The sequence below is a fragment of the Nicotiana tabacum genome, chromosome 19, assembly GCF_000715075.1.
Source record: "Nicotiana tabacum cultivar K326 chromosome 19, ASM71507v2, whole genome shotgun sequence".
Classification (NCBI taxonomy): Eukaryota; Viridiplantae; Streptophyta; class Magnoliopsida; order Solanales; family Solanaceae; genus Nicotiana; species Nicotiana tabacum.
This window is the reverse complement of record NC_134098.1, coordinates 122,937,417-122,960,769: the sequence shown is the minus strand read 5'-3', so window position 1 is coordinate 122,960,769 and position 23,353 is coordinate 122,937,417. Positions and strand designations below refer to the sequence as shown.

Below are 23,353 nucleotides of genomic sequence, written 5' to 3'. Positions count from 1 at the left end.
TTTGTAAACATGGAAATTAAGGCCTATAATCGAACAGCCATGACAGTGATACTATTTGTCTTACACCATTTTACACAGCCAATAATATCAATACCTATATCCAACTTGGTATCTTAGAAGCTAAGGTGAAAAATCAGAACTCAAAAAGTCCTATTAGGGCACTAACTTCTACAAGCAACCCGCCTGATTCAATCACATTAGCTGCGGGAGAATTTAATGCTGAGCCCATTTGCTTATCAAGTTGCTAATTCGATGTGCAACTTATAAAACGTCACTTTCTTCAAGAAGCATATTTTCGCTTTGATGTTCTTATCTCAACTGTTGAAATTGCAAACATGGCTCTTAATTGCAATATTTAGCAGGCAGGCAACAGCTGGAGCCAAGAATCAGAGCAAAGGGCACTTCTCACTCAATGGTTAACTAGGAAAATGAAATGAACCAAACTACATGCATAACAAATGTAGAACTTCTGATTAAAAAAAGATGTACTCGAGTTGAACCTGGCTGCTCATAGAACAAAAGAGTAGATTACTAAGTAATATTTAAGATGAGTGAGATATACATTCGATCCAAAATATACCTTCCAAAATCTCCCACTAACCAAACTGTTGGCTTTAGTACTAGGTAGAACCCAAATAACAACCAAAACCTACTAAATCTAAAACTAGATAAAACTAAAATATCACCATTTTCAAAGTTAAGGCCAAACTTTTTCATACTCCAGTGGATCCAAATCCACCAGATCCTCTCACAGTTGAATCAAGATCATCCACCTCCTCAACATCTGGAGTCACAATTTTCTGAATAATAAGCTGTGCAATCCTGTCACCAGCCTTGACTTCAAAATCAGCATCGGAATGGTTGAACAAAACAACCCCAACTGGCCCTCTGTAGTCTGCATCTATAACTCCAGCTCCAACATCTATCGAATGCTTCCATGCCAAACCAGATCGAGGCGCTATTACCAAACAAAGAATAAAAAACACCAGAAAACACAAGTATCAGTCCTGGTAAATCAGCTCTTTGAGGGTGCAATGGAGGAAATGATTACAAAGTAATATAGGAAATAACAATAGTGTTTTATAAAGAATGTGTACAAGTTAAGTTACCAAATATTGGAAATTAATTTCGTCAAAAATTGTTTTCCTGAAAAATATCTCAAAAACGTCGAGGAAATTACCAATACGAGCATAGGCTCCTTGAGGAACAGCTATGCTGAGATCTGTGGGTATCAACGCCTTGCCTCTAGCGGGTACTTTAGTCTCTGCAGCACTGTATACCGAGAAAACAAACAATTTAGTAAAAAGATAAATCATTTTGCTAAATGGGTTCACAAAGTTACTGGGTGAAAACCTGAAATCGAACCTGGAAAGATCATAACCAGCAGAAAGAGGGGAAGCTCTGGAGGGTAAAACAGCGTTTTCAGAGAGTTTCTTGACTCGGAAAAAGGGGATTTCAGGGACAACACCGTTCTGGGGTTGGTCCAATTTCTGGATTTTGGGACAAGGCTCTTTGATCTCAGGGGAGTTTATATCATTTTCTGCCATTTTTTGGAATTTGGTTTGTAGAAGAAGAGTTTCTGAGAATAGAGAAAATGCAAGGGTTTTGAAGAGTGAGCGGGAGGTTTATGTAGGGGAATTTTATCCGAGAAAATTGGAATGGCGCCAAATATTCCCGCCTTTTTCTGTATAGGGAAATCCCATTTGTTCCAATTTCCACCTACGGAGTAGTACTATTTTTTTTATTCATAAACCAAAATGAAACTGCAATTAAATTTTGAGGCTGCTTCGAACTCTATATAATATTCAATCAAAGGCCTTAATTTGTTCCTTCTTTTTTTTTTCTTTTTGAAAGTCTCAATCTCTAAAGCTGGTATGCTCAAGTAACTTAAAACATGGTACAAACGTTTTTGTTTGTAAGTAGAAGCACTTAATATTTATTTGGTCAAAGGGACGTCATATTGCTTTTCTAGTGTCCTTGTAGATTAAAAAAAAACGAATTTATCAATTCCTATTATAAATCTCACTTTACCTCGGAAAATATCAAATCAAACTCTTGTTTTTTTGGTCTTTAACCGAGCAATTTATTTCCTTCCTTTTTCCCCATGAAAAGGAAATAAAAGAAGAGTAAAATAGAACCAAAACCAATAGCAGCTCAATTTACGGCAAGCAAGTTAACGTGGTAAGATTTTGGGGGTGGGGGGGGGTGGGGGGGTTGAGTTACAACTTACAAGGGACATTGTCATCTTAGATGAGAAAGCATAATGTATAGTGTGCCATAAACTGTATAGAAGATCTGAACAGCAATTCACATATAAATGTAGGATACAAAGTTACAAACAATACTAAGAATATATTGGAGGCAGTCCGATACTAACTCTAAAAGAATAAGGTTGGTTCTAAAATACCCAGGAGAGGCTCTGGGAAGCCTTATAGCTTGATATCTTGATACAAAAGAATTTTCAGTCTAGTTTCCGTCTTACAATGGCTGCTAATATACATACAAAGCCTATATCTACGTGCTGTTGCTCTACGTGTGCTTGAGCTTCATTTCTTAAGTTTGTAGCTTAATGGAATACTTGAGGAGAAGTATAAAACTCAGTCTCGATAAAACCCGGTCTCAGATCTTCTTCACGCATGAACTCCAAAGGAAAAGAAACAAGATGTCCTTTGACTGACTTTAACCTCTCATTCGTATTCACTACAGCTGCTAGCCCATTATCGTGAAATTCAAGTTTATCAGGAGCGACACCTAAATCAATAGTAGTGTGCCCAAGCTTATCTTTCCAGTGATTCCTACATTGTCGAAGTTCAGATCTGCATTCCAGGATGACATTAGATAACATAAGCAATTGAGCATGATCAACGAGTTATATCGCCCACCCACACCCCAACCCCCACAAAAGAGAAAAAGATAGAGGTGGAAAGTCATAGTGTGGCTGTCAAGTACCTTGAGTGAACAAGATCATTTGGGATGCAAGAGAACACGTCTTGGTAAATTGTGGAATTCGACTGTAACGTCAAAAATACAAAAGGAGTTATTGAAGCTTTGAGATGAAAATCTAGGTGACCAAATTGTGCAAGTCTGGACAAGATTTCGCGCATGGCATACATAGAAATGATATCTGTTAATGGGCAGTTATAGAAAGACCAACTAAATAACTAAACCAGAAAAGAAGAGTGATAATGAAACTGCTGTTATACCAGAAAGCTTTCTTCCTATGTTAGTATGTCCATGCATCACTACCAAAAGATAGGCATAGGGCAGAATTTTATTTTATTTTTTTCCTTTTCAAGAAGTAGTACAATCTTGTTTTCGTATTTCTTTTAACACTTAATATACAGTAACATAAGAAACACCAGTCTCACATCTGCAGTTGCCATCCATATATCTTTGTAAGTAGAGTCAGCTACGGGATCTTTGATTTGACAAATCTGGAAAAGAAAGGATGGCCTTTAGTTGCTATATCTCGAAACATATGCAAATAAAAGTATTGCATGTCAGGGCCAACAATGGCAAGTGCCAAGGACCTCAGACATTGCTAATTTTTAAGGAAGATATGGCGACATCCAAGAGAGGAAGTTTTAACAGCATTCAAAGTCTGACTCTGCAACATCACTTACCTCTTCAGCATGTAAACCAAGGTGCTCTGCCCACAAAGAAATCCGAAGGCTAAAAGCAAATTTTCCAGCCTTCCAAGGCTTTCCGTCCATGGATGAATCAACGAAATCTTTATCTTCAATGACTACACAAATCTGGAATCACCGATTTTCTCAGAATTTTCCTTTTTTCTAAAAATACTTTTTTTTAATCAAATGTTTAAAAGCATCTAAGAACAAGATGCTGCTTTTGCAGATAATTAGCGGAAAGAATTCAACTGCAGATATCCAATGTCGAAGTTAATATGTGCAGCCTCATGCAATTGAAAATATGGAAAGGTCATACTTATCTTTTGACTATGGACAACTTTCATTCACTAGCAGCATGCATGGTATAAGCAGCGTAAATGAATGAACCAACTATGTAAATCGACAGCCAGCAATTCAAGGTGGAAATGGGATGAATTTACAGTTTCCCGTGATAGATGAACAAATTCACAAGTGAAAGCAGAATTTATGCAGGTAAACGCCATATGTGCTTTCTTATTTTTGTGCAGCTTCTAGAGTTTTACTTCTACTTACAGGATAAAAGCATTGGTTAGCCCTAAAAGCTGTATTCATTCCTGTTGTTCTATTTAAAAAGTTTCCTTCAAAGAAGAAAAAAGTCTACAAATTCTAAGTGACAAGTTCTAGTACACTACATTAGACTGGTAGCAAAACAAAAGTCCACAAGGGTTATAACTGCTTGACTAACAATTATCCCCATATTTATTTGTCTTACCACCTTTATGAACTTAGACAAGCTATTCCAGGGAGTAATGCTTGTTTCTCTTCTTCTTCAAAGAGGAAAAGACTATCTTATAGAGACTAAGATTTCATGTTCTTCAAATCCTAAAAGCCTAGAACAGTTGTCCTACAGAAAAAAGATTTACCTCAGAGTCGCGAGATCCAAGCAAACTTCTGTCATTTATGTTAGATGATCCAATCAAGGCTATACGGTCATCCACTATCATCACTTTACTATGTACATAGACCTGTGGTGAAATTTGAGAACTTTAGATGCAATGGAACACCAAATCTCCGAAGTCCAAACAATCAATATCAAGAGAACTTGCAATACTACATGATGCATGTTAGAAAGTCAAGAGAAAACATTGAGAAAAGATGATGAACATTTCCTACGGATAAGTAGAATGAACTGATATTCAAGAATCGGAAAAAAATTCATTTTCAAACTTTGGCCTAGTATTTGCACTAATTTTCTTGGAGGCTAAAGTTGATCTTACAAATATTGCATTGACTGGCTCTTAGCAATTCAAAGACAATAATTGCTAATCTATGGACAATCTTACTATACAAGTGAATTGCAGTTAATTGATTTGTAATTGTTAGCTCTTTAAGAATTACCTGACTGGTGAACATGGGGCCAACATCAGAAAGCTGGCCATATGTCCTGAGACCATAAAAAGATATGTAATCACGGGTTTCTGGACCCAACAGAGCATTAAGATTGTGCAATATTGAATTGTTGCTCTTGGAAATTGTCCGGTATTGCCAGTGCATTAAGGCTCTCACAGTTGCTGCCCCAATGTCATCTAGACCTCCCTGTAATTTTGAAGCTAGATATGAAATGTGAAAGACCAAAACCAACTTATAGTCAGTCCCCGATGTGAAGGGAAGATGCCAACCTGAAAACCAGGTAATAGTGGGATGACTATTATAACCCTGAAACATCTATTTTCTTTGTGTGCTCGCCGTATACGTCTGTATAAAGCATCAGCTACACGATTGCGTATAGTTTCATCTCCAGCAAGACCCGAGATAAAAAATTGATTCTGAAAGTTTGCAACAAAAAAAAAGGAGTTTCTTTTAACACCATTAAGTGAGCTTCTTTACTAGACTTTTGCACATAAAATCATAAAACATCAGAACTAAGAAAAACAAAAAGTTTAAGAGAAGACAACAGGAACCCTCTAAATTCGATTGTTATCAGTAGTTAGGAAAACAAATCACAATTTCATATTGCTTCTCAATGAAAATAAACGATAAATGTAATCTTCCACATTTGTGGCTTGACGTAGCTACTTGGTTAACAAAAGAATCAGTTTTGAATCACGATTGACGTCAACCATAATTGTCATAGGTTCCAGCTCATAAACTACTAGCTAAAACTTTGAGTAAGCTAGCAGCTGGAAAAAGAAAATGACAAAAGTTCGTCATCACTAATTCAACAAGCTGAGAGAAAGAAATTGCTGGAAAAAGTACAGAAGCAAATTTGGAAGATCAGGTCAACTCATGCTCTCATTGTTTGATATGTATAGGCTGCTATAATACGATAGCAAGCACGTGTGAAAACAGGTATGTATTAATCAGTCAGAAGCTATCAGGTGTTGTACTATTTAATTAGTGGCTATATGTGACAGAGTGTATATAAAGGCCATTAGCAAATATTATGTCCAGCAATCCTCCCATATTACTTGGAAAGTTAGAGGAGTCTCCTATAAAAGCACACACTTTCTGGGGCTGAAGAAGATCAATGAACACAGAAGAGAACGTCAATTGACTCTTATTTGTGAAGCTTCTTGAAATTGTAATGACTTGCAGATGCACGTTCAGACATGTGCTTCCAAATAAAGGTGTCATGCTATCTTGACATCCCCTCTCGAAGGAGTAAGAACAGTTAACCACATACTTTTGTGTAACTCTATCAGTAAAAGGTTGATCCAGCTTGACTATAGTGTAGGGGTAACTTTAGGAAAACGTTTTCCTGGTAATATTAGGCTATTCTTTTAAAATTACTTTTTATTGCTTGTACCTTCTACTTGATTCTTTTGGGACCACAGAGTGTTTTGTCAATACTTAAGCAATCAGGGAAAACATAAAGGTGTTTGACTGAAATTTTGAAGGAAAGACCAGATTGTTCCTTACGACCTCTTTTCCAAGTTACTGGGAGTGTTTAGCATAATTATTTATGATTGTACCTTATTCTAGCTTCCAGATTTCCATCAGTTTGTTTTTTTCCATGGCAAACTCACTTTAAATGTACAAACTTGTTATAGTCCTTTCTCAATATTTTTCTCTAGCAACTGCTGAATGGAGTAATGGTGCAGTCTGAACAAGATGTGTACACTTTGTGACTTGATAGTAACAACAGGAAACCCACTGAAGTCACTGATGTGGTCAAGCTAATGTTGACAACAGATGGAGATTACCTTTCCATAGTCTAGAGATAGAATCAGAAGAAAGCATTATCAAACTCGGCATAGCTGGAAATAATGTGTGTTGCCCTATAGTACCTCAAAGAGAAAAGCTCTGACAATCAGTATTATCTTTGTGGTTAATTATCAGCTGTATTTAGTGGTTACCTCAATGAACACAAAATGTTCTGCTTCCTCAATAAGAGAACAATAAGCTTTGTGAATGCTCTCTTCAGTTTGAGTTGTTCCGGCAGACCATTGGCTGACACTTCTAATGACCTATGACATTTTAGCAATAAGAAATGTCATTAGCAGTGGAAAATTAACTGAACATATGCGAAACTGAAAAAACAAGAAGATAATCGTATTTGCGAATCATCTAAAGGAAATAGTTTGAAGGAATACTATGAACCGAAACACTATCAGCAGAAAGTACAAAATATTCGAAGTATTGTTTAGCTAAATAGCTGCTACTAATCTCTACCTTCATTTGTTCAATATCATTATCCTCCACCTGATTTTGTATTTCAGAATTTCTTCGAAGGTTCTAATACTAGCTGATATTTTCTCCTTGTTTTTGTTATCCTTCAGCAATAAAGGCTAGCTACTTAAAATTGTCACATCCTCTTTGTACTATATTGTTAGAGCTAACCTGACAGTGACAACGGGTCCGAGGACCAACATCTGCTAATTCATCAGTTGAAATCACTTCTGCTACTCGCTCTTTTGTCTCCCACCAATTATCTTGTTGGTAAGTTTTCACTTGGCTTTGGAGATCTTGGCGATGAAGATCATCTGCAAAAAAAATATCTTCAGATCTAATGTCTAAGTGCTAGCTGAAAATAAATCAAGCTGAAGCAATAGACTAGACATCAGACCAGTCAACTTCTCATCCTCACTGGAGGCCCCCTCGTCACAATCAGCTTCCTGGGGTAAAAGTAATGGGATGTCTTCCGGTGGTGACCCAGACGGAAATGGATCTTGTCCATTCAGATCTTCAGAGTTCCGCTCAGCTGTCTTAGTTTTGGCCTCAACTTCTCTGCTTCTCCCCATGTAGTGCGGAAGAACCATGTGATGCTGTGGCATAAGCAGTGGTATTGTCTGTTCATTTGGAGCTTTGCTTCTCTGCAGCAACGGTCGGAAATATTAGCAACTTGATATTTCTTAAAGAAGTACACTGAAGACCAGAAAAGAACCTTAGCATGATTCCAGCGCTGAACGAAGTGTCTGGCAATATCTCGGCAAGGTGGTCCCCATAGAGCGCAGTGGACATCATGCCATGGCATTCGGGGATATTTCTCTCGATCTAGTTCATCTTTCATGGCATCTTCCCAAGAATTTGGCTCGGACTCTCTGCATAATAATGATTATTCATCAAATTTCAACATCACATTTGCTGCATATTGGTTTGAATACCTTCTATAGGCAGTCAAACCTGAGAGAACGCTCTAATGCTTTCCGTTCTCCATCTATGAAATAGATTCTAACTTGAAGCATCTCACACTAAAATAGATTTTCATTTGAATTAGTTGGACAAATATGAGCTATAATAGAACACCCACTAAACAAGAAGCTTTGATTGAATCAAACTAAATTATCTAAAGGAGGTCTAGAATATTACTCTTACATGATACTCTTATATTTTAGGACATCCCAAGATCGTTGCCAACACTACTAATAACATTATTGATATGAGTTTCACTAGTTACAGGAATTGAAATTCATTTAATCAATCAAATTCAAATTTTGATAAGATGCTTTCTCTATTAAACTAAAATTTGGTATTACTTTAACATTTTCTTTCATTATCTCTGATATAATATAATTCACATCAACATTCTAAACTGCACGCTCATAGGACGGAGAGAAGTAAAGTACAATCATGTAACTCAATCGATTGCTTCAATATTTCGTTCTCTTTTTTCCCCCCCTCCCCCCTTCCCCCCCCCCCCCCCCCACACACACACACACACACCCACTTCAATAGTGCTCATAGCACTAAAAATGCATCTCAATTTTTTACACACGGTTTGTTAGGAAATGAGGAAAAGAAGAGTAAGAAAAGGAAACTTGGGGACAAAGTGAAGAGAAGTGTTTGCTTCTTCACTTAACCTCCTTCTTTCACATTAAACTGCGTGAGTCCTAGAGGGAAGTAATTTTCTCCTCTTCATGGAAGGGACAGAAATTATTTAACTTTTCACTAGTTTACCTTTGCCTCATTACCACACACGATAATGTAATCTCTCACACTATCACATTGTCTGGGACAAAGTAGAAAAATAGATAACTAATCCGGTTTCCGTTAACACAATCTCAGGATGGATAGCATTATTTCTTTCAACTATGTCATGGTGGAATCTTTTCAAAATCTACATAGTCCATCACCTGAATGCTAATGGAAACCTATTACTCGAACACATACCAACTACGGAGTTCGAGAAGAACTCTTGTTGACAAAATAATGGCATCAATATAAATCCAAACTTGCCAAAGGAAACGTCAAGTTCATGACCTGGTCGTATACATATTGAAGCTGGATTACCTTGGGTTATAGTAGTCCTTCCCAGGCCAAATAGAAGGAGGCGGATCAGCCAAGTTGTGTTCTCTTGTGTCATAACGGCCAAAACATAAATCTAGACCTCCAATATAACAAATCTTGTTGTCTACAATGACAATCTTTTCATGGTGCGACCTGCATGTGGCAAACACGTTTTAGTTTAATAAACTTATCAAGTAGAAGGAAAAAAGAATTTAGAGCGTAGATCTGATGGAAACTCTATTCTATATCATGATTACATCAGAGTTTATGTTGTATAAAAAAATTTAACTGCATACCACAAGTAGATCCCCGCGGAGAAATGGTTCGGATATCGCAGGACTTTAACATTTTTATGAATTGTCAGAAGCTGTCTTTTACTGTATAAACTGTTAATCTTTAAAGCAATAGAAACCTCCTTGTAGAGAAGAATATAAATCTGCATAACATATATTTAAAAGTTAGATTCCATCTTAAAAATCATAATGGAAGATCTGTAGAAAAAGCACATCTCTTGGTATCCCTTCTAACTTAAAGAAATCTCGTAGCGAACACTGGAAAAGAGTAAGCATGATTTCTTCTTTTATAAGAACAAGAGAAGTCAAGATCATTATCAAGCGAATATGGTCAACCATTTATTGCACCCATTACCATCTACCTTTTCTCTGGTCAAAAAACACATAAAGTACTTATTTACTTTTTGAATGTAGAATATAATAACAGATACTACTTTCACTGGACAAAAAATAAAGAAAGAAAATACACAGACATTTGCTATTAACTTCTCGATATACCATCTTTTTAAGATTAAGCAAATGGCAATTGTTGACTATCTCCGCAAGATACTCAAGTCGATCCATTATATTCGTTATAACTTCAAAAGGCAAGTAAAGCACTAAAAGTCTTAGTATCAGCAGAATGCATATTAAAATCATTTGGTACAGCTTGTTACATATTATACATTCTAGGTTCATTGTGTCTCTGTTAGAAACAATGTGTCTAGACACAAGACAAAATGCCCGGTTCCTAATCTTTATCACAAGTGACTGAGCATAATGATTTGAGTAATATCTCTCAACAAAAGTGTGACTTATAAGACTGGGCGAGTATCACAGAATAAGAATTATACTTGCAAAATTCTATTCAATTATTTGTAAAGTCAAACATGTTAGAAGAGATCAGTTGCATATGCACCTGGACCCCTTCTTTGGCTTTAGTCTCAAGTAATGCATCAAGTCTAGATGAGCTATGGTTGTGAAATGGACGTCTCAAGTACAGTTCTGGGCAAAGCCACCATCCAGTTATATAGATCTGCATAAAAATTAAATTAGGTGAAACTATCTGCAGCAAGAAAATATTTGATTGAGAGTAAAAAGTTGAGAGATCAACCTCAGATTTTGCACTCTCTATTGAAGAAGCAATTGCCTCAAATGCTGCTTTACCATCTATAAACCACTGAGCTTGAGTGGCATCATCATTTGTCCCCCTCAATGGAGCAAAAGAACCAAAGCGGTGAGGGTTACACCAACCCTCCGGAGGTTTAAGAACAGCATCATTGATTGCAGATATCCAATCATCGACTTTGGCATTGCTCGTGGTTCTAAACTTTACGATGCGGTTCCCACAACAAACCTTTCAGACATTACAACTGTCAGTTTTATGTAAAAGGAAACAAAAACAAGATGCACTCGTTGAGAAGTAAGTTCAGTGATTATGAGCTAACTTAATAAATACAGAAAGATGTAGTTGATGCACTCAACATGTAACTTCATATTTTGTCACACTGATCCATTATGAATTTATTTGGTTGAGAGTGTAGTAACAGAAAATGGATTTCCCAAGAGAATGGCAAAGGTACGTCGAGGAAAAAGGTGATTTTTCCACAAATCTTGGTTAACCAAGAAGTTACTGAACACTTGACTAAATTTATTTCGCAGTTTTCCTGAATCAAACTTCCTAAGAAATAGTAGAATCTGTCAATGCATCAACTTGAATGGTGGAATTATGGGAAGAAAGAAGCAAACAGTGCAAATTGTGAAACAAGCTCAATCATTGCCTTATGTTATATAAAGCAGAGCTGATTGAATCTAAATTATTATAATCTCCATTCCAGCTGACAAATTCCTTTTTAAGTAACTTACTGGTCCAGGGACAGAACATCTAATTGATTAAACTTAAACTAGTACTTCGGTAAGTGTCACGAAATCACTTGCTTGAATTTCAAAAACTAGATAACTCTCAGCTTCAGGCATATTCAGGTGAGCGTGGCACGATGAGCACCCGAAATACACAACTTTGTTGCATGTGTTTTTAGTAATAAAATTAGCACTGTGTAGTAGTAGAGCACTCATAAAATGAACAAATAACCAAGAATTAAGAAATTGTAATGGATGAAAATTGAGATTAGACAGTTTGAATGGAAGCAGACCTTAAATGCATATCGCAAAGGATTTTTTTCTCTTATTTCCTCTGCTAAGTATACTGGATTCTCTCCCTTCTCATTAGACGTTGGAAGCACATCGAACACAATAATGTCCAGTAGTTTTGCATCAAAGGGATTGTTTAGTAAGGCCAAGTAACCAGGTTTTAAAACAGCCCAAACCTGCATAACATAGTATGAATAGTTAAGACAAGGAAGCAAAAAAAATTTAAGAGAGTCAACCACTGTGGAGGACACAACATATTCAGATAACACTTGCTTCACAGACACGTTAATGATTCAGGAGAGCACAAAAGATAAAAGATCGCCTTGGCCTTACACTTATGTATACCCAATATGCGTCTGCAATAGTCGCAATTTTTTTCATCAAAAATACAACTCCCAATTTTCAGTTAACAAATGTTCGCTCATGCAGCGTTAAATAATGAGTTAATCCAACTATTGGGATTTTCTCGATTGGACATGGACAAATTGGTACTGAAAGCGGACAATGTTAGTAGATGCAGAATCTTAGTCAGATACAACATGATAACAACCACGGAACCATGGAGACCCAGGACCTGAAGGTTGCCAAGATGAGTTCTTAAAATGCATCTGTGGTTATTTATCTTTATTGTCTGACCACCTCCACTCATTCATGACATTCCTCATTTACTATTTTACTTTGAGTTCAAAAGTAACAAAAGTGATTTTCAGTCTTGTTCTTGACAAAACAAGTGTCAATTCATCTCGTCAGTAAAGAGGACGTATGCTTTTCAGGTTTCTATATTTGTGTCTGTCTGGAAGGAAATTGAGGAAGCGATACATTCTAAATGTAATACCATTAGTCGAATCTGAACGCAACATAAAATGAGGTATGTCCATCTTCATTCAAGAAAAAAATCAGCTCTTCTACCGTACCTCTGTAAGATAGTACGTGTCAATAAATAGACTTTCAGAGAGACAGAAAACCTTATGTGCATAAAAGCTTTTGTATAGTGTGCATTAACATATATCCACAAATGTTGTCAGCAGACTACTATGGTGATTGTTTACCTTTTGCCACTTGCTCATGCAACAGCCAGACCAATAACAAATGCAACATCCCGCATCCTCCTCCTCTTTGGGAACTTTCAACAAATGCTTAACCATTACGTAATTTTCTTTAAGCTTTGGGCCATATTCTGGTAAGAATGATAACTTGGATACCTCCAAAAACTTGCACACCTGAAGTTTAAGAATTCTCTATATGTTACAACCAAGGAAAATAAGCATTAACAGCAGAAAATCTCAAAGAACCAAATATACCGTTTCTTAACTATGAATACCAAAAATTGCTCCCCGAGATAATTCCAGATTCAGCGTATAGAAAATGTATCATCACTTAGAGGTAGATGCTAATCCAAAGGAAGTATATGACGTAATAACTTACATAGACATGTAAGTTGTCCCCATGCTTAATTCAAGATTCAGGCATAATAACTTGTATTAACATGTAATTTCAGAGATTAACTAGTCTATGGCCTCCAAGATGGTAGTGAGTACCCCTGCCAACAGTTTACTTTTGCAACAAATGTCAACATCCCAGTCAAACTTTTCTAGTCAAAAGGTATCTGTCTAAGAACAAACTACTGGAGATTGAAGCAGAAGACAGTACACACCTCTCGAGAATTTACAATGTCCAAATTCCCCAAAAAATGATTCAGATACTTTTGCATAGCAATTTTCCCTTTTTCTGTAATGGTTTGCTGCCTGCCCAATGCTGGACGAATGATTGATAAAGCAGCCCGGGATGGAACATACCTGCAAATAACCCACGGGCAAGAATCATATAAGCTATTTGCAGAACGTATGCAAGGTCCCACCTGCTAAGCATAACAATATTCACACAGAAACCTTTTGACACCTGTTTCTAATACTATCTTCACTGTAAATTTGCACAGCACCATCATCGGGTTCAGCATCATCATGTATGACAGCTGTTTGTTCTCCTATACCAATGTGGTGAAGCCATTCTTTAACCTTTTGACAAAGGATTTGAGAATGAGACAGTAAGACTCTTAAAAAGTTAGCATTATTATACTCATAGCATGAAGAAATAAAGAAGGCGCAGAAACGTCTCATATTTGTGAAAGCAAAGAGAGATGAAACCTGCTCTTGTTTTTCATGGAGTTCCTCAATTATTGCACGTTTCCTCAATGCAAAGTGCAAATAAATAACTTGTGAGGCCTTCTTCACTAAGCGCCACTTGAACTGCTTATTGGAAAAGTAAAAGAGGAGATGGTCATGTAATGCGAACAAAAATGATAATGTGAATACGAGATCTTTTTCTAGAAACTAAAGTTCATTGACTAGCTGTTATCAGGGAATTAGTAATTGAGAGGGTAATTAGATGTAATTAGTAATAACTTAGTTAACATGTAATTGGATGTAATTGAGAGGGTGTAATTATACTCTACAATTCTCAAGGGGGATGTTCAGAATTGCTGGTAATTACATGGTGTAATAACAAGGTTGTTTTTTGAATCTCTTTTCTTTTTAATTTACTTTTTACTTTTATTCTTTTTAATTTATTTTTTATTTTAACCTTTTTAGTTCTTTTTTCAAATATTATTCTTTACATTATTTATCTTTTATTTCCTTATTTTTCTTTTACCAATCTTTACTTCACATGTTTCTGCATAATTTCTCATATTTTATTTCTTTCCTAATTATTTTTCTCTCCTTTTTTATTAAACTTAGCTATGTTATTATTCTAATTTTCTAAACAATTATACCTCGTAATCTTAGAAAGATCAATGAGTCATCCACAAACTTGACTTATAATGAATAATGTCATTAAAGTTGAACTTTATTATTAGATGAGGTTATATGCAAATTTAACTATGTTAAGATGATAGATTACCTTTTAATATTTAAATAATATTCTTATTTTTCAACCTTTATTTCTTGTTATTCTATGTAGTTGCTCATATATTTTATAATTTTTTTATTTTCGTCATTTATCATAATTGTGCTATTATTAGTTTTGAAACTACACCTCATAGTATTAGAAATAATTAGTCATTAATAAACTTGGTATATAATGAGTGATATCATTAAAGTAGAATCTCATTGTTGAATGAGGTTATAGACTTGTATTTTTCTTTTCTTTTAAATTATATTTACTTAAATTATGTTAAAATTTATTTTATGTTGTTGTAGTTTTACATAAGAGTATTATATTATTATTATTTTGAATTTATGTTTTATTTTCGATTCCATTTTATTTGTTTTAGTAGCATTGACTTATTAATTCATATTGCATGCCATTCATTTTTTCAGTTAGAATTGATAGATTATTTTTTCGTAAAATATTTGAGTGATGTCATGACATTATATTTATAAATATCAATCTTTTTATTAAGTTTGCGGTCCAGGATGTTCCTACAAAACATGTACCTTACAAGAAACAATATCTATCTTAAATGTCAAATTTAATATCATTTATAAAGACATATTTGTTAAATCTTAACTTTAAATTTTTGATAATTAACTTTATATTTAAAATTTAATCTAATTATGTAATTATACTTGTGCAACCAAACAGTACAATTGTAATTACATTATGACAAATAAACAAGTTGCCGTAATTATAATACTGTGTAATTACTAGGCTGTATTATTACTACCCTAGCAATTACAACAATTCCAATTACATGGTGGTTTTCCAAACGGACCCTTAGCATATTCATGCTTATGTTCCCCTCTTTTTCCCAGTTCTTCATTAGGAAAAGAATATCCTTGGGAAAATTTTAAGTTAATGGCTTCACTCTCCCCTCATCCCCCCAACCCCCCACGTTGTTTGATAATTTTGATTTTAGAATTAAAACATTTGGGATTGGGCTTTAAAGTTCACACAGATCCTCTTAGAAAAAGTCTATAGAGTAGATCTTTTAATTACAGCACCTCAATTACTAAGAAACCGTTTGGATTCGCTTAAAAAAAGTGATTTTTCATCAGAAATAACATTTTTAAGTCAAAAGATAATAAGTTGAGGTTGACCAACTCATTGCTTTTAAATTGTTTTAAATAATTTTTAATTTATTTTAAGCACTTTCTAACTTTGACAAATATTGAAAAAAGCTAAAAAGAGCTTAAAAACTGATTTGACCATCTCAAAACCAAATACACACACCCTCTAAGCACCCCAATTACCAAGGCCCTAAAAGTGGAGTAAATGTTTATAATTCATTTTCTATTATTAAGTGAAGATTTCATTTCTGTAATCACGGTATATCTGTACTCCATGATAGCAACATTTTCAGTACACGTATTATACCTACAAGCATCTTGTTAGCTAGCGAACCAACTGCATTTTGTAATTAAACATTTTGTAATTAAACATTTCAGCAGTGAACATAAATTATACTATTGACTTCAATCCCGCCCTATTCCATAAAACTTATTTACCATAGAAACTATTTCTTACGAGATGATAGGATGGTTGGTTGGTGATTGGGAAGTATTTTTACTAAAAGAGTGGTAATAATAAGTATAGGATGGAGCAAATAATCAAATTATAGGTTAAGATAGCTATAAGTAAATGACTTTAGTATTAGTATATTAATAAGAGAAGCCAAATTTTCAATTTTCTGAGAATCAGACACCAAATATTTGCTTTATGAGGGAAGATATTTTCATATAAAATGACTTACCTGATACCAAATTTTCATATATTAAGTCGATTTATATATTTTTCTTTCCGTTTTAATTGCCAGTGAGGAAGACAGAACCAAGTATTAGCCTATTTGGTCAAACTTCTAAAATTTGTTTATTTTGAAAAATATTTGTTTCAAAAGTGTTTTTCAAAAAAGCACTTTTGGTGAGAATCGATTTGTGTTTGGCTAATTAGTTTGAAAAGCACTTTTGAGCAGTAATTAGTGTTTGACCAAGCTTTTGAAAACTGCTTCTAAGTGTATTTTTCTCAAAAATACTTCTCAGAAAAGTGCTTTTGGAGAGAAGATACATTTTTCTGCTTCTCAAAATCTGCTTTTGCTTCACCTCAAATGCACTTTTTTTCTTTAAAAGCTTGGTCAAACACCTCAATTTTTGGCTCAAAGTACTTTTGGCCTAAAAAAATACTTTTGACCCCAAAAAACACTTGACCAAACAAACTAATAGCCTGCTTGACCAAGCTTCTCAAGAGGTCAAAAGTGATTTTTTTTCTTTCTCAAAAACACTTTTTTTCCTAACTTGAGGTGTTTGGCCAAGCTTTTTTGGGGGAAAAAAGTGCTTTTGGGAAGAAGTACAAACAGTTTATGAGAAGCAGAAAAAATAGCTTCTTCCCAAAAGCAGAAACAGAAGCAGTTTTGACTTTTTTTCTTACCAAAAATATCCTTAACAAAATATAGTATAGACCAAAATAACCGTTAAACCTAATACTTAGGATATTAATGTATAAATATTTCTTATTATTTTTAGGATATCTTTCTAATATATAGTGACTTTAGGGGTGAATACTTTTATATTTGTTGAATGATTTTTAATATATTTAACTTATATTAAAAGAATTAAGTACTTTTAAATTTTATTTTCATATTTTACTTAAATAAAATGAAAAAATTTAATTATTTTCTGTAATAACAAATTTTTAAAATTATTTATTTACTTATAATATTAACTATTAAATAAATCTATTCATACCCTATTCGTAATTTGATACTTAAAAACACTTTTTAAAAAGTTTGAAAAAACACTTATCAAAATAAATTGATTTCTCTGGTTCGGCCAAAACAGCTATAATAGTCATTTAGTTCCTCAAGTGGTTCAAGTGGTAGTCTTGTATAGCACACCAAAGTAATCCTTTTAAGTCTTTGGTGTCCAAGTTGAATATGCATTAAATAGACGAGCTTTCGTTGACTTGCCTTTTCACCTGTCACGGTTCCTTGCCACTGGATTTATGATTCAACTAGCTCATCTTTCAATTACCTGCTGAGCAAGTTGTGATTGTCATTTAATTCGCTCAAAAAACGTACTGTCCAATTTAATTAATTTTTGATTATTTTTACACATACTAAAAAATTTACTTTTTAGTATTAATTAACAATTTAACTGATCATATTAACCTTAATTTGTCTATTGAAAATACAACAAATACTCCTAGTCTCTTTATTCCAAGAGCAATTTTGAAAAAAAAAAAAGTTAATTATTTCTTGATATTTAAAAAAATTAAATATTGTGGATCATAAAAAAATAATTTTTTTTTATTAAAGTAGACCGAAGGAGTACTAATAAAGAATAGTGGGATAATAATACACTTTCCGTTTGATAATATTTTGATGGTTTTCAAAAGTCATATTTCTAAGCTGAAATATGTCAATATATACTCTCTTTCTTTTTCTTTTACTTTCTAAACTTTTGTTTTCACATTTTGTAATAAGCAAGCGTATAAAATGTTGACCACTTCAAATTTTGAGAAATTAGAAAAATCAAGTCAGCGGGTAATGGGATTTGGAAAAATAATACGATAATAGGAGTACCTAAGATTATGACGCCCTCAGTTTTGAGTTTGACCAGTTGGGAAGGCATTCCTAATGCGTTCGGTGTACAACTAAAGTATGACGACCTTTATTTAGGTGACAGTGATCCAACTTTGATGTTAGTAAATAAATGTACAAAAGAAAGTAGTTAATATATAAACAAAGACCAAGTGAACAAAACAGGCAACTTTCGCTAAAGAATTCGTTCCATTATCACAAGGCCTCCCTATATATACCCCAGCCAAAACAATTAGCCTTGTTCAGATAACAGACTTTTGAAATTGGACCAAATCCTTCATTGGTTTAATTACTTCAAATTTGGTCATTTTCTTTTTGTGCAACTTTACAACAATGGTAGCAGCAGAGAAGCACGTCCATGATCTGCCAGAAGATTGCATTTGTACCATAATATCTCTCACTTCTCCAACGGACGTACAAAAACTGTCGTTGGTTTCTTCAACTTTTCGGTCAGCGGCAGCATTGGACTATGTCTGGAATGTTTTCTTGCCTTGTGATTGGCAAGATATTACAAGAAAATCAGTCACCCTTTTGAAGTACTCTACAAAAAGGGAGCTTTTTCTCTGTCTCTGCAATTCTATTCTAATAGAAGGTGGCAATAAGGCAAGACTTAAATGACTCATATATATATATATATATATATATTGGTAACCATTTTCTTGTGACAATTAAAACGTATAATTGATCATTTTATTTTCTTGTTTCAGAGCTTTGCTTTAGATAAATCAACCGGGAAAAAGTCATATGTAATTTCTGCAAATGAGCTTTCTATTTTATATGGAGATGAACCAGATCATTGGAACTGGAAAACTATCCCAGAATCAAGGTAAATACACTTCTTCTTTTTTCCACATTTCCTAGCAGAGTATAAAAGATTAAATTTAATAAAATGCTATTTATAGGTTTGCGGAGGTAGCTGAACTGAGAACAATATGCAGACTAGAAATACAGGGGAAGATGAAAACAGGGGAGCTATCTCCAAACACAATATACGGAGCTTATCTACTCATGAAGATTTCAGATGGATCATTCGGGTTGGATTCTATTCCAACAGAGATTAGTGTTAGAGTGGGGAATCAAGAATTCGTCAACACTGCGTATATACGCCATCCAAGGGCAAGGAGTAAGAAAGAGAAACTAGAGTCTTTGTTTTACAGGAACAGAATGGAGATTTTGAAGTCAAGAGTAAACAAAGGGGAAGAAGGACTGCCTCGTGAAAGGGAGGACGGGTGGTTGGAAATTGAGCTTGGAGAGTTCTTCAATGGAGGAAATGGTGATGAAGAGATCACAATGAGGTTGATGGAGGTAAAGGGTTATCATGTTAAAGGTGGGCTTGTCATTGAAGGCATTGAATTAAGGCCTAAACGTACACTAGGGTAAATGAGTGTTATTATTGTAGGATAGGATGTATTTTTGTTTTCTTTTGTTATTCAATTGTTATTTATACCTTTTTTGTGTAAACCAACACGTTCTTTCATTTATTTTCTTCTTTTTTCGACAGAAAAGTGACATCATCAAACAATTAAATTTTTATACACCGATAATGTAAAAAAATTTACTATTAGATTATTTAAAAGATAATGTCAGATAATTAATTATTCATAATAAATACCTAAAAAATAACATGCAAATAATTTCTTGCCATAGCAGATTAAATTATACTGTTAAGTTAAAAGTTATTTATATCCGTGTGGAGGAGTTTGTTCTACCACTTTAGAGTCCTTTTAGTTGCAGCTTTAAAGATATATGGGGCAACAAATAGAACAAGAAAGATTTTAAGGTCGCTTCTTTTTTGTGACAGAAATACAAATGTAATAATTAGAAATGCAAAAAAATACAGGGCGACTTGTTTCTTGGATTAAAACAACCCTTCCTACTTGGTCTTAAAGTACAGCTCCATCTTCATACACAATTTTGTTTTCAGAAATTTTGTTCCGGAATAAATATTCGAAAACTTCTCCAAAAGATAATAAACATTTTCAGTAAAACTCTCCAAAGCCCACATAAAGTATTTTTTTCGCTTATCACATTTTTTTTTTTTTTTTTTTGCAATATACACAAATAATGTAAAAAAAGTTGTTATCAATATATTTTAACATGTTGTACAAGGTTATATGACTCATTGTTTAAGTTACTAATTCCACATATTACTAGTAGTTATGTGTAACTATATCTCGTATGATTTAATAGTGTACATTTTTTTTTACACAATTAAAAGTTAAACTCGCAACAATGTGAAGAAAGAGGAAATTTCTTTCAAAATAACAGCAATACAAGCATTAGTCAAAATTCAAACCATTCAAAAGCCATCAAATCCTTCAACCATTATGTTGACAGCCCATTGTTTGATACCATTCGAAACTAAAAACACGTGCTCAAATTTTATCCTTTCAAATGTTATTGTATAGGTCCTCGACGAGTCAAATAAAATTGACGAAAGATAATGGAAGCAACCAAAATTGACTGACAACTAAGATTATGGGGAACTTAATTTTCACACGTTTACTTTTCACGGGTTTTCCCCTTTTCCACCTTCTCTTTTTGCCAAAATTTCTTTGGTTAATTACTTTTAATATGACTGTCATAATTCGAAAGAAAGTTCCTAGAATTTTTGACGTTCTAATTACTGTCCTCCTCAACATTCGTTTAATCAACGATATTAATTAAGTACCTTTCGTTTAATGGGTAAGTCGTTTCAGTCCGCTTGATTCCCCCCCCCCCCCCCAATTACTCACAAATTTACCGTCTCAAATATAACACAGAAAATAGAAGCAACAACGACCCCTAAAGTCTCAAATTTCAATTGAGCCAATAACATTTTTCTATCGATTCACAGTATTCATTCTACCACAAATTCAAGTCATTATCCAAAAATATCCAAAAGGCGTAGAGAGGAACAAATGGTTGATTGTCCGTAGTACTCTCTCTCTTCACTTTTACTTGTCATGTTTTGACATTTCACGACACTTAAGAAATAATAGATAAAGTATATAATTTACCATGATACCTATATTAATTGATGTATATTTTAAATGATTTTGAAAAAATGATTTAAAATGAGTAATTAATGTTATGGGTATATCTGGAAAAAGAAATTGTCTCCTCTTGATATACTAAAATAACAAGTAAAAGTAAAAATCTATTTTTAGAATACTAGAGAACAAGTAAAAGTGAATGGAGGGAAATATCACTTTTAACACACCAACTCAACGGAAGGTTCGTTTAATTTGAACAATTCAAAGTTCCGTATTTTTAGACCTTAAAGTTAAAGACAACTCCACTATATATGCAAAGAACCAAACCCAACATTTCCAACAAAGTAACACTCGTATTTCAAACAAAAAAAGCAGCGGAAACCAACAAAAAAAAAGAAGAAAAGGAAGCAGTACATTGAAAAAAAGGCAAAGCCTTACTCTTTCTAGCATCTTCAATTGTGCTACCTTTTGTTTAAACAAGATAAAGTTGAAGGCAATGTCTGGGGCAGAGCTATTCAATCAATTGCCAGAGGATATCATTTGTTCAATTCTCTCTCTTACTTCACCTAAGGATACATTTAGCTTCTCGTTGGTTTCTTCCTCTCTCCGTTTAGTGGCAGCATCTGATTTTCTGTGGCAAACATTCTTGCCTTCCGATTACAAGCATATTATTGACAGATCTGTAACACCCTTGAAGTATTCTTCTAAAAAAGAGCTTTTTATTCGTCTCTGTAACTCCATTCTTATTGATAGTGGTAACAAGGTATGTATACAGTAACACAAATGTTATAGTACTATACTTTATCATTTTTGTGAATCTTCATTTTGGTAGTTGATATTAAAATTGGTTCTACGATCCAATTGCAGAGCTTTGCATTAGAGAAGTCAAGTGGAAGAAAATCATATGTAATCTCAGCAAAAGAACTTTCCATTTTATATGGGGAAGAACCAGATCATTGGACTTGGAAATCTGTACCTGAATCAAGGTTTGATCACTCGCTTTCCTTCCATTTAGCTTAGAAATAATTGGTATTCACAATATCAAAAAATCTTTTCCTACATTCTTGAAAGTTAACATACTCTGTTTTTCGCAGGTTTTCAGAAGTGGCTGAACTGAAAGTAATATGCAGGCTAGAAATAAAAGCCAACCTAAAAACAAACATACTATCTCCAAACACAAAGTATGGATTTTATTTCATTATGAAAATATCTGATCAGGCATTTGGTCTGAATTCAGTGGCTGCTGAGATTAGTGTAGAAATAGGCAATCGGAAAGTAGTTCAAAATTGTGTGCTGGACTCGATGGGAATGACAAATTTTGAAGAGAAACAGAGGGATCAAAGACTGCCATATAAAAGGGAAGATGGATGGATGGAAATTGAGGTTGGAGAGTTGTACAATGGTGGAGATGAGGAGGAAGTTACAGTAAGTTTGATGGAGGTGAAGGGTTGCCATGTGAAGGGTGGACTAATCATTCAAGGCATTGAATTTAGGCCTAAACACTAAGCAAAATTCAAAGATTCTTATCTACTCACTCACCAATATCTTTGATTTTTTTTCCGCAATAATATTATAAATTTATTGATTTATTTATCTCGTCCATGTCAAAGATTGGTGTGAAACAAAAAAGGTTAGATAATGAATGATTAGACTACTCTCGATAATGAAATACTTATATGGATTTTCTTCCGAGGTGACTCGAGTTTAGATGGGGGCAAAATCGATTTATTTGTAACTGGTCTAAGTTTATATAGGTTGAATTACCACTCGCTTATTGGCTTGACCCGATAGATTGTACATTTGATATGATGCATCCAAATAAGTCAAAAAAAACTAACCTGACATGTCAAATTCAATGTAAACTCGAGCATACAAAATAATTTTGAGATTGGAGATTATATCAATTTGATAGAATTTGGAAACTATATAAATTTGAAGATTGAGAAATTATGTCAATTCGTAAGAATTTACTATTATTTATAATTAATAGAAGTGGGAGTTGGGGGTGTACGAACATGGGCACTTTTGTAAATATGAATTAAATAGGGGTAAATTGATAATTCTTTAAATTCTTTTTCCCGCAAAGCA

At 34.1% G+C, this 23,353-nt stretch overlaps 4 protein-coding genes across 4 annotated transcripts; 2 read left to right on the top strand and 2 right to left on the bottom strand.

Moving 5' to 3' along the window:
• Positions 1–508: 508 nt before the first annotated feature.
• Positions 509–1,767, bottom strand: LOC107824504 (deoxyuridine 5'-triphosphate nucleotidohydrolase). Its single transcript, XM_016651279.2, has 3 exons — positions 1,366–1,767; positions 1,181–1,272; positions 509–958 (listed from the first exon to the last, which is right to left on the bottom strand). The coding sequence occupies exons 1-3, from the start codon at positions 1,545–1,547 to the stop codon at positions 714–716; spliced, it is 519 nt and encodes a 172-aa protein (XP_016506765.1). The 5' UTR covers positions 1,548–1,767; the 3' UTR covers positions 509–713.
• Positions 1,768–2,287: 520 nt separating this feature from the next.
• LOC107824503 (phospholipase D zeta 1-like) lies at positions 2,288–15,237 on the bottom strand. The gene is made up of 21 exons (XM_016651278.2): positions 15,193–15,237; positions 13,903–14,088; positions 13,658–13,773; positions 13,413–13,554; positions 12,808–12,978; positions 11,761–11,934; positions 10,722–10,964; positions 10,527–10,643; positions 9,632–9,771; positions 9,339–9,488; positions 7,993–8,149; positions 7,675–7,921; positions 7,449–7,591; positions 6,965–7,075; positions 5,288–5,434; positions 5,007–5,204; positions 4,532–4,633; positions 3,624–3,755; positions 3,369–3,434; positions 2,950–3,011; positions 2,288–2,816 (listed from the first exon to the last, which is right to left on the bottom strand). Exons 1-21 carry the CDS (start codon positions 15,235–15,237, stop codon positions 2,567–2,569), a joined length of 3,099 nt encoding a protein of 1,032 aa, XP_016506764.2. The 3' UTR covers positions 2,288–2,566.
• Positions 15,238–18,441: 3,204 nt separating this feature from the next.
• On the top strand, positions 18,442–19,738 carry LOC107824507 (F-box protein PP2-B13-like). The gene is made up of 3 exons (XM_016651285.2): positions 18,442–18,893; positions 18,998–19,116; positions 19,193–19,738. The coding sequence occupies exons 1-3, from the start codon at positions 18,624–18,626 to the stop codon at positions 19,668–19,670; spliced, it is 867 nt and encodes a 288-aa protein (XP_016506771.1). The 5' UTR covers positions 18,442–18,623; the 3' UTR covers positions 19,671–19,738.
• A 1,854-nt stretch (positions 19,739–21,592) lies between these two features.
• On the top strand, positions 21,593–22,858 carry LOC107824502 (F-box protein PP2-B15-like). Its single transcript, XM_016651276.2, has 3 exons — positions 21,593–22,028; positions 22,133–22,251; positions 22,360–22,858. Exons 1-3 carry the CDS (start codon positions 21,762–21,764, stop codon positions 22,769–22,771), a joined length of 798 nt encoding a protein of 265 aa, XP_016506762.1. The 5' UTR covers positions 21,593–21,761; the 3' UTR covers positions 22,772–22,858.
• Positions 22,859–23,353: the final 495 nt, after the last annotated feature.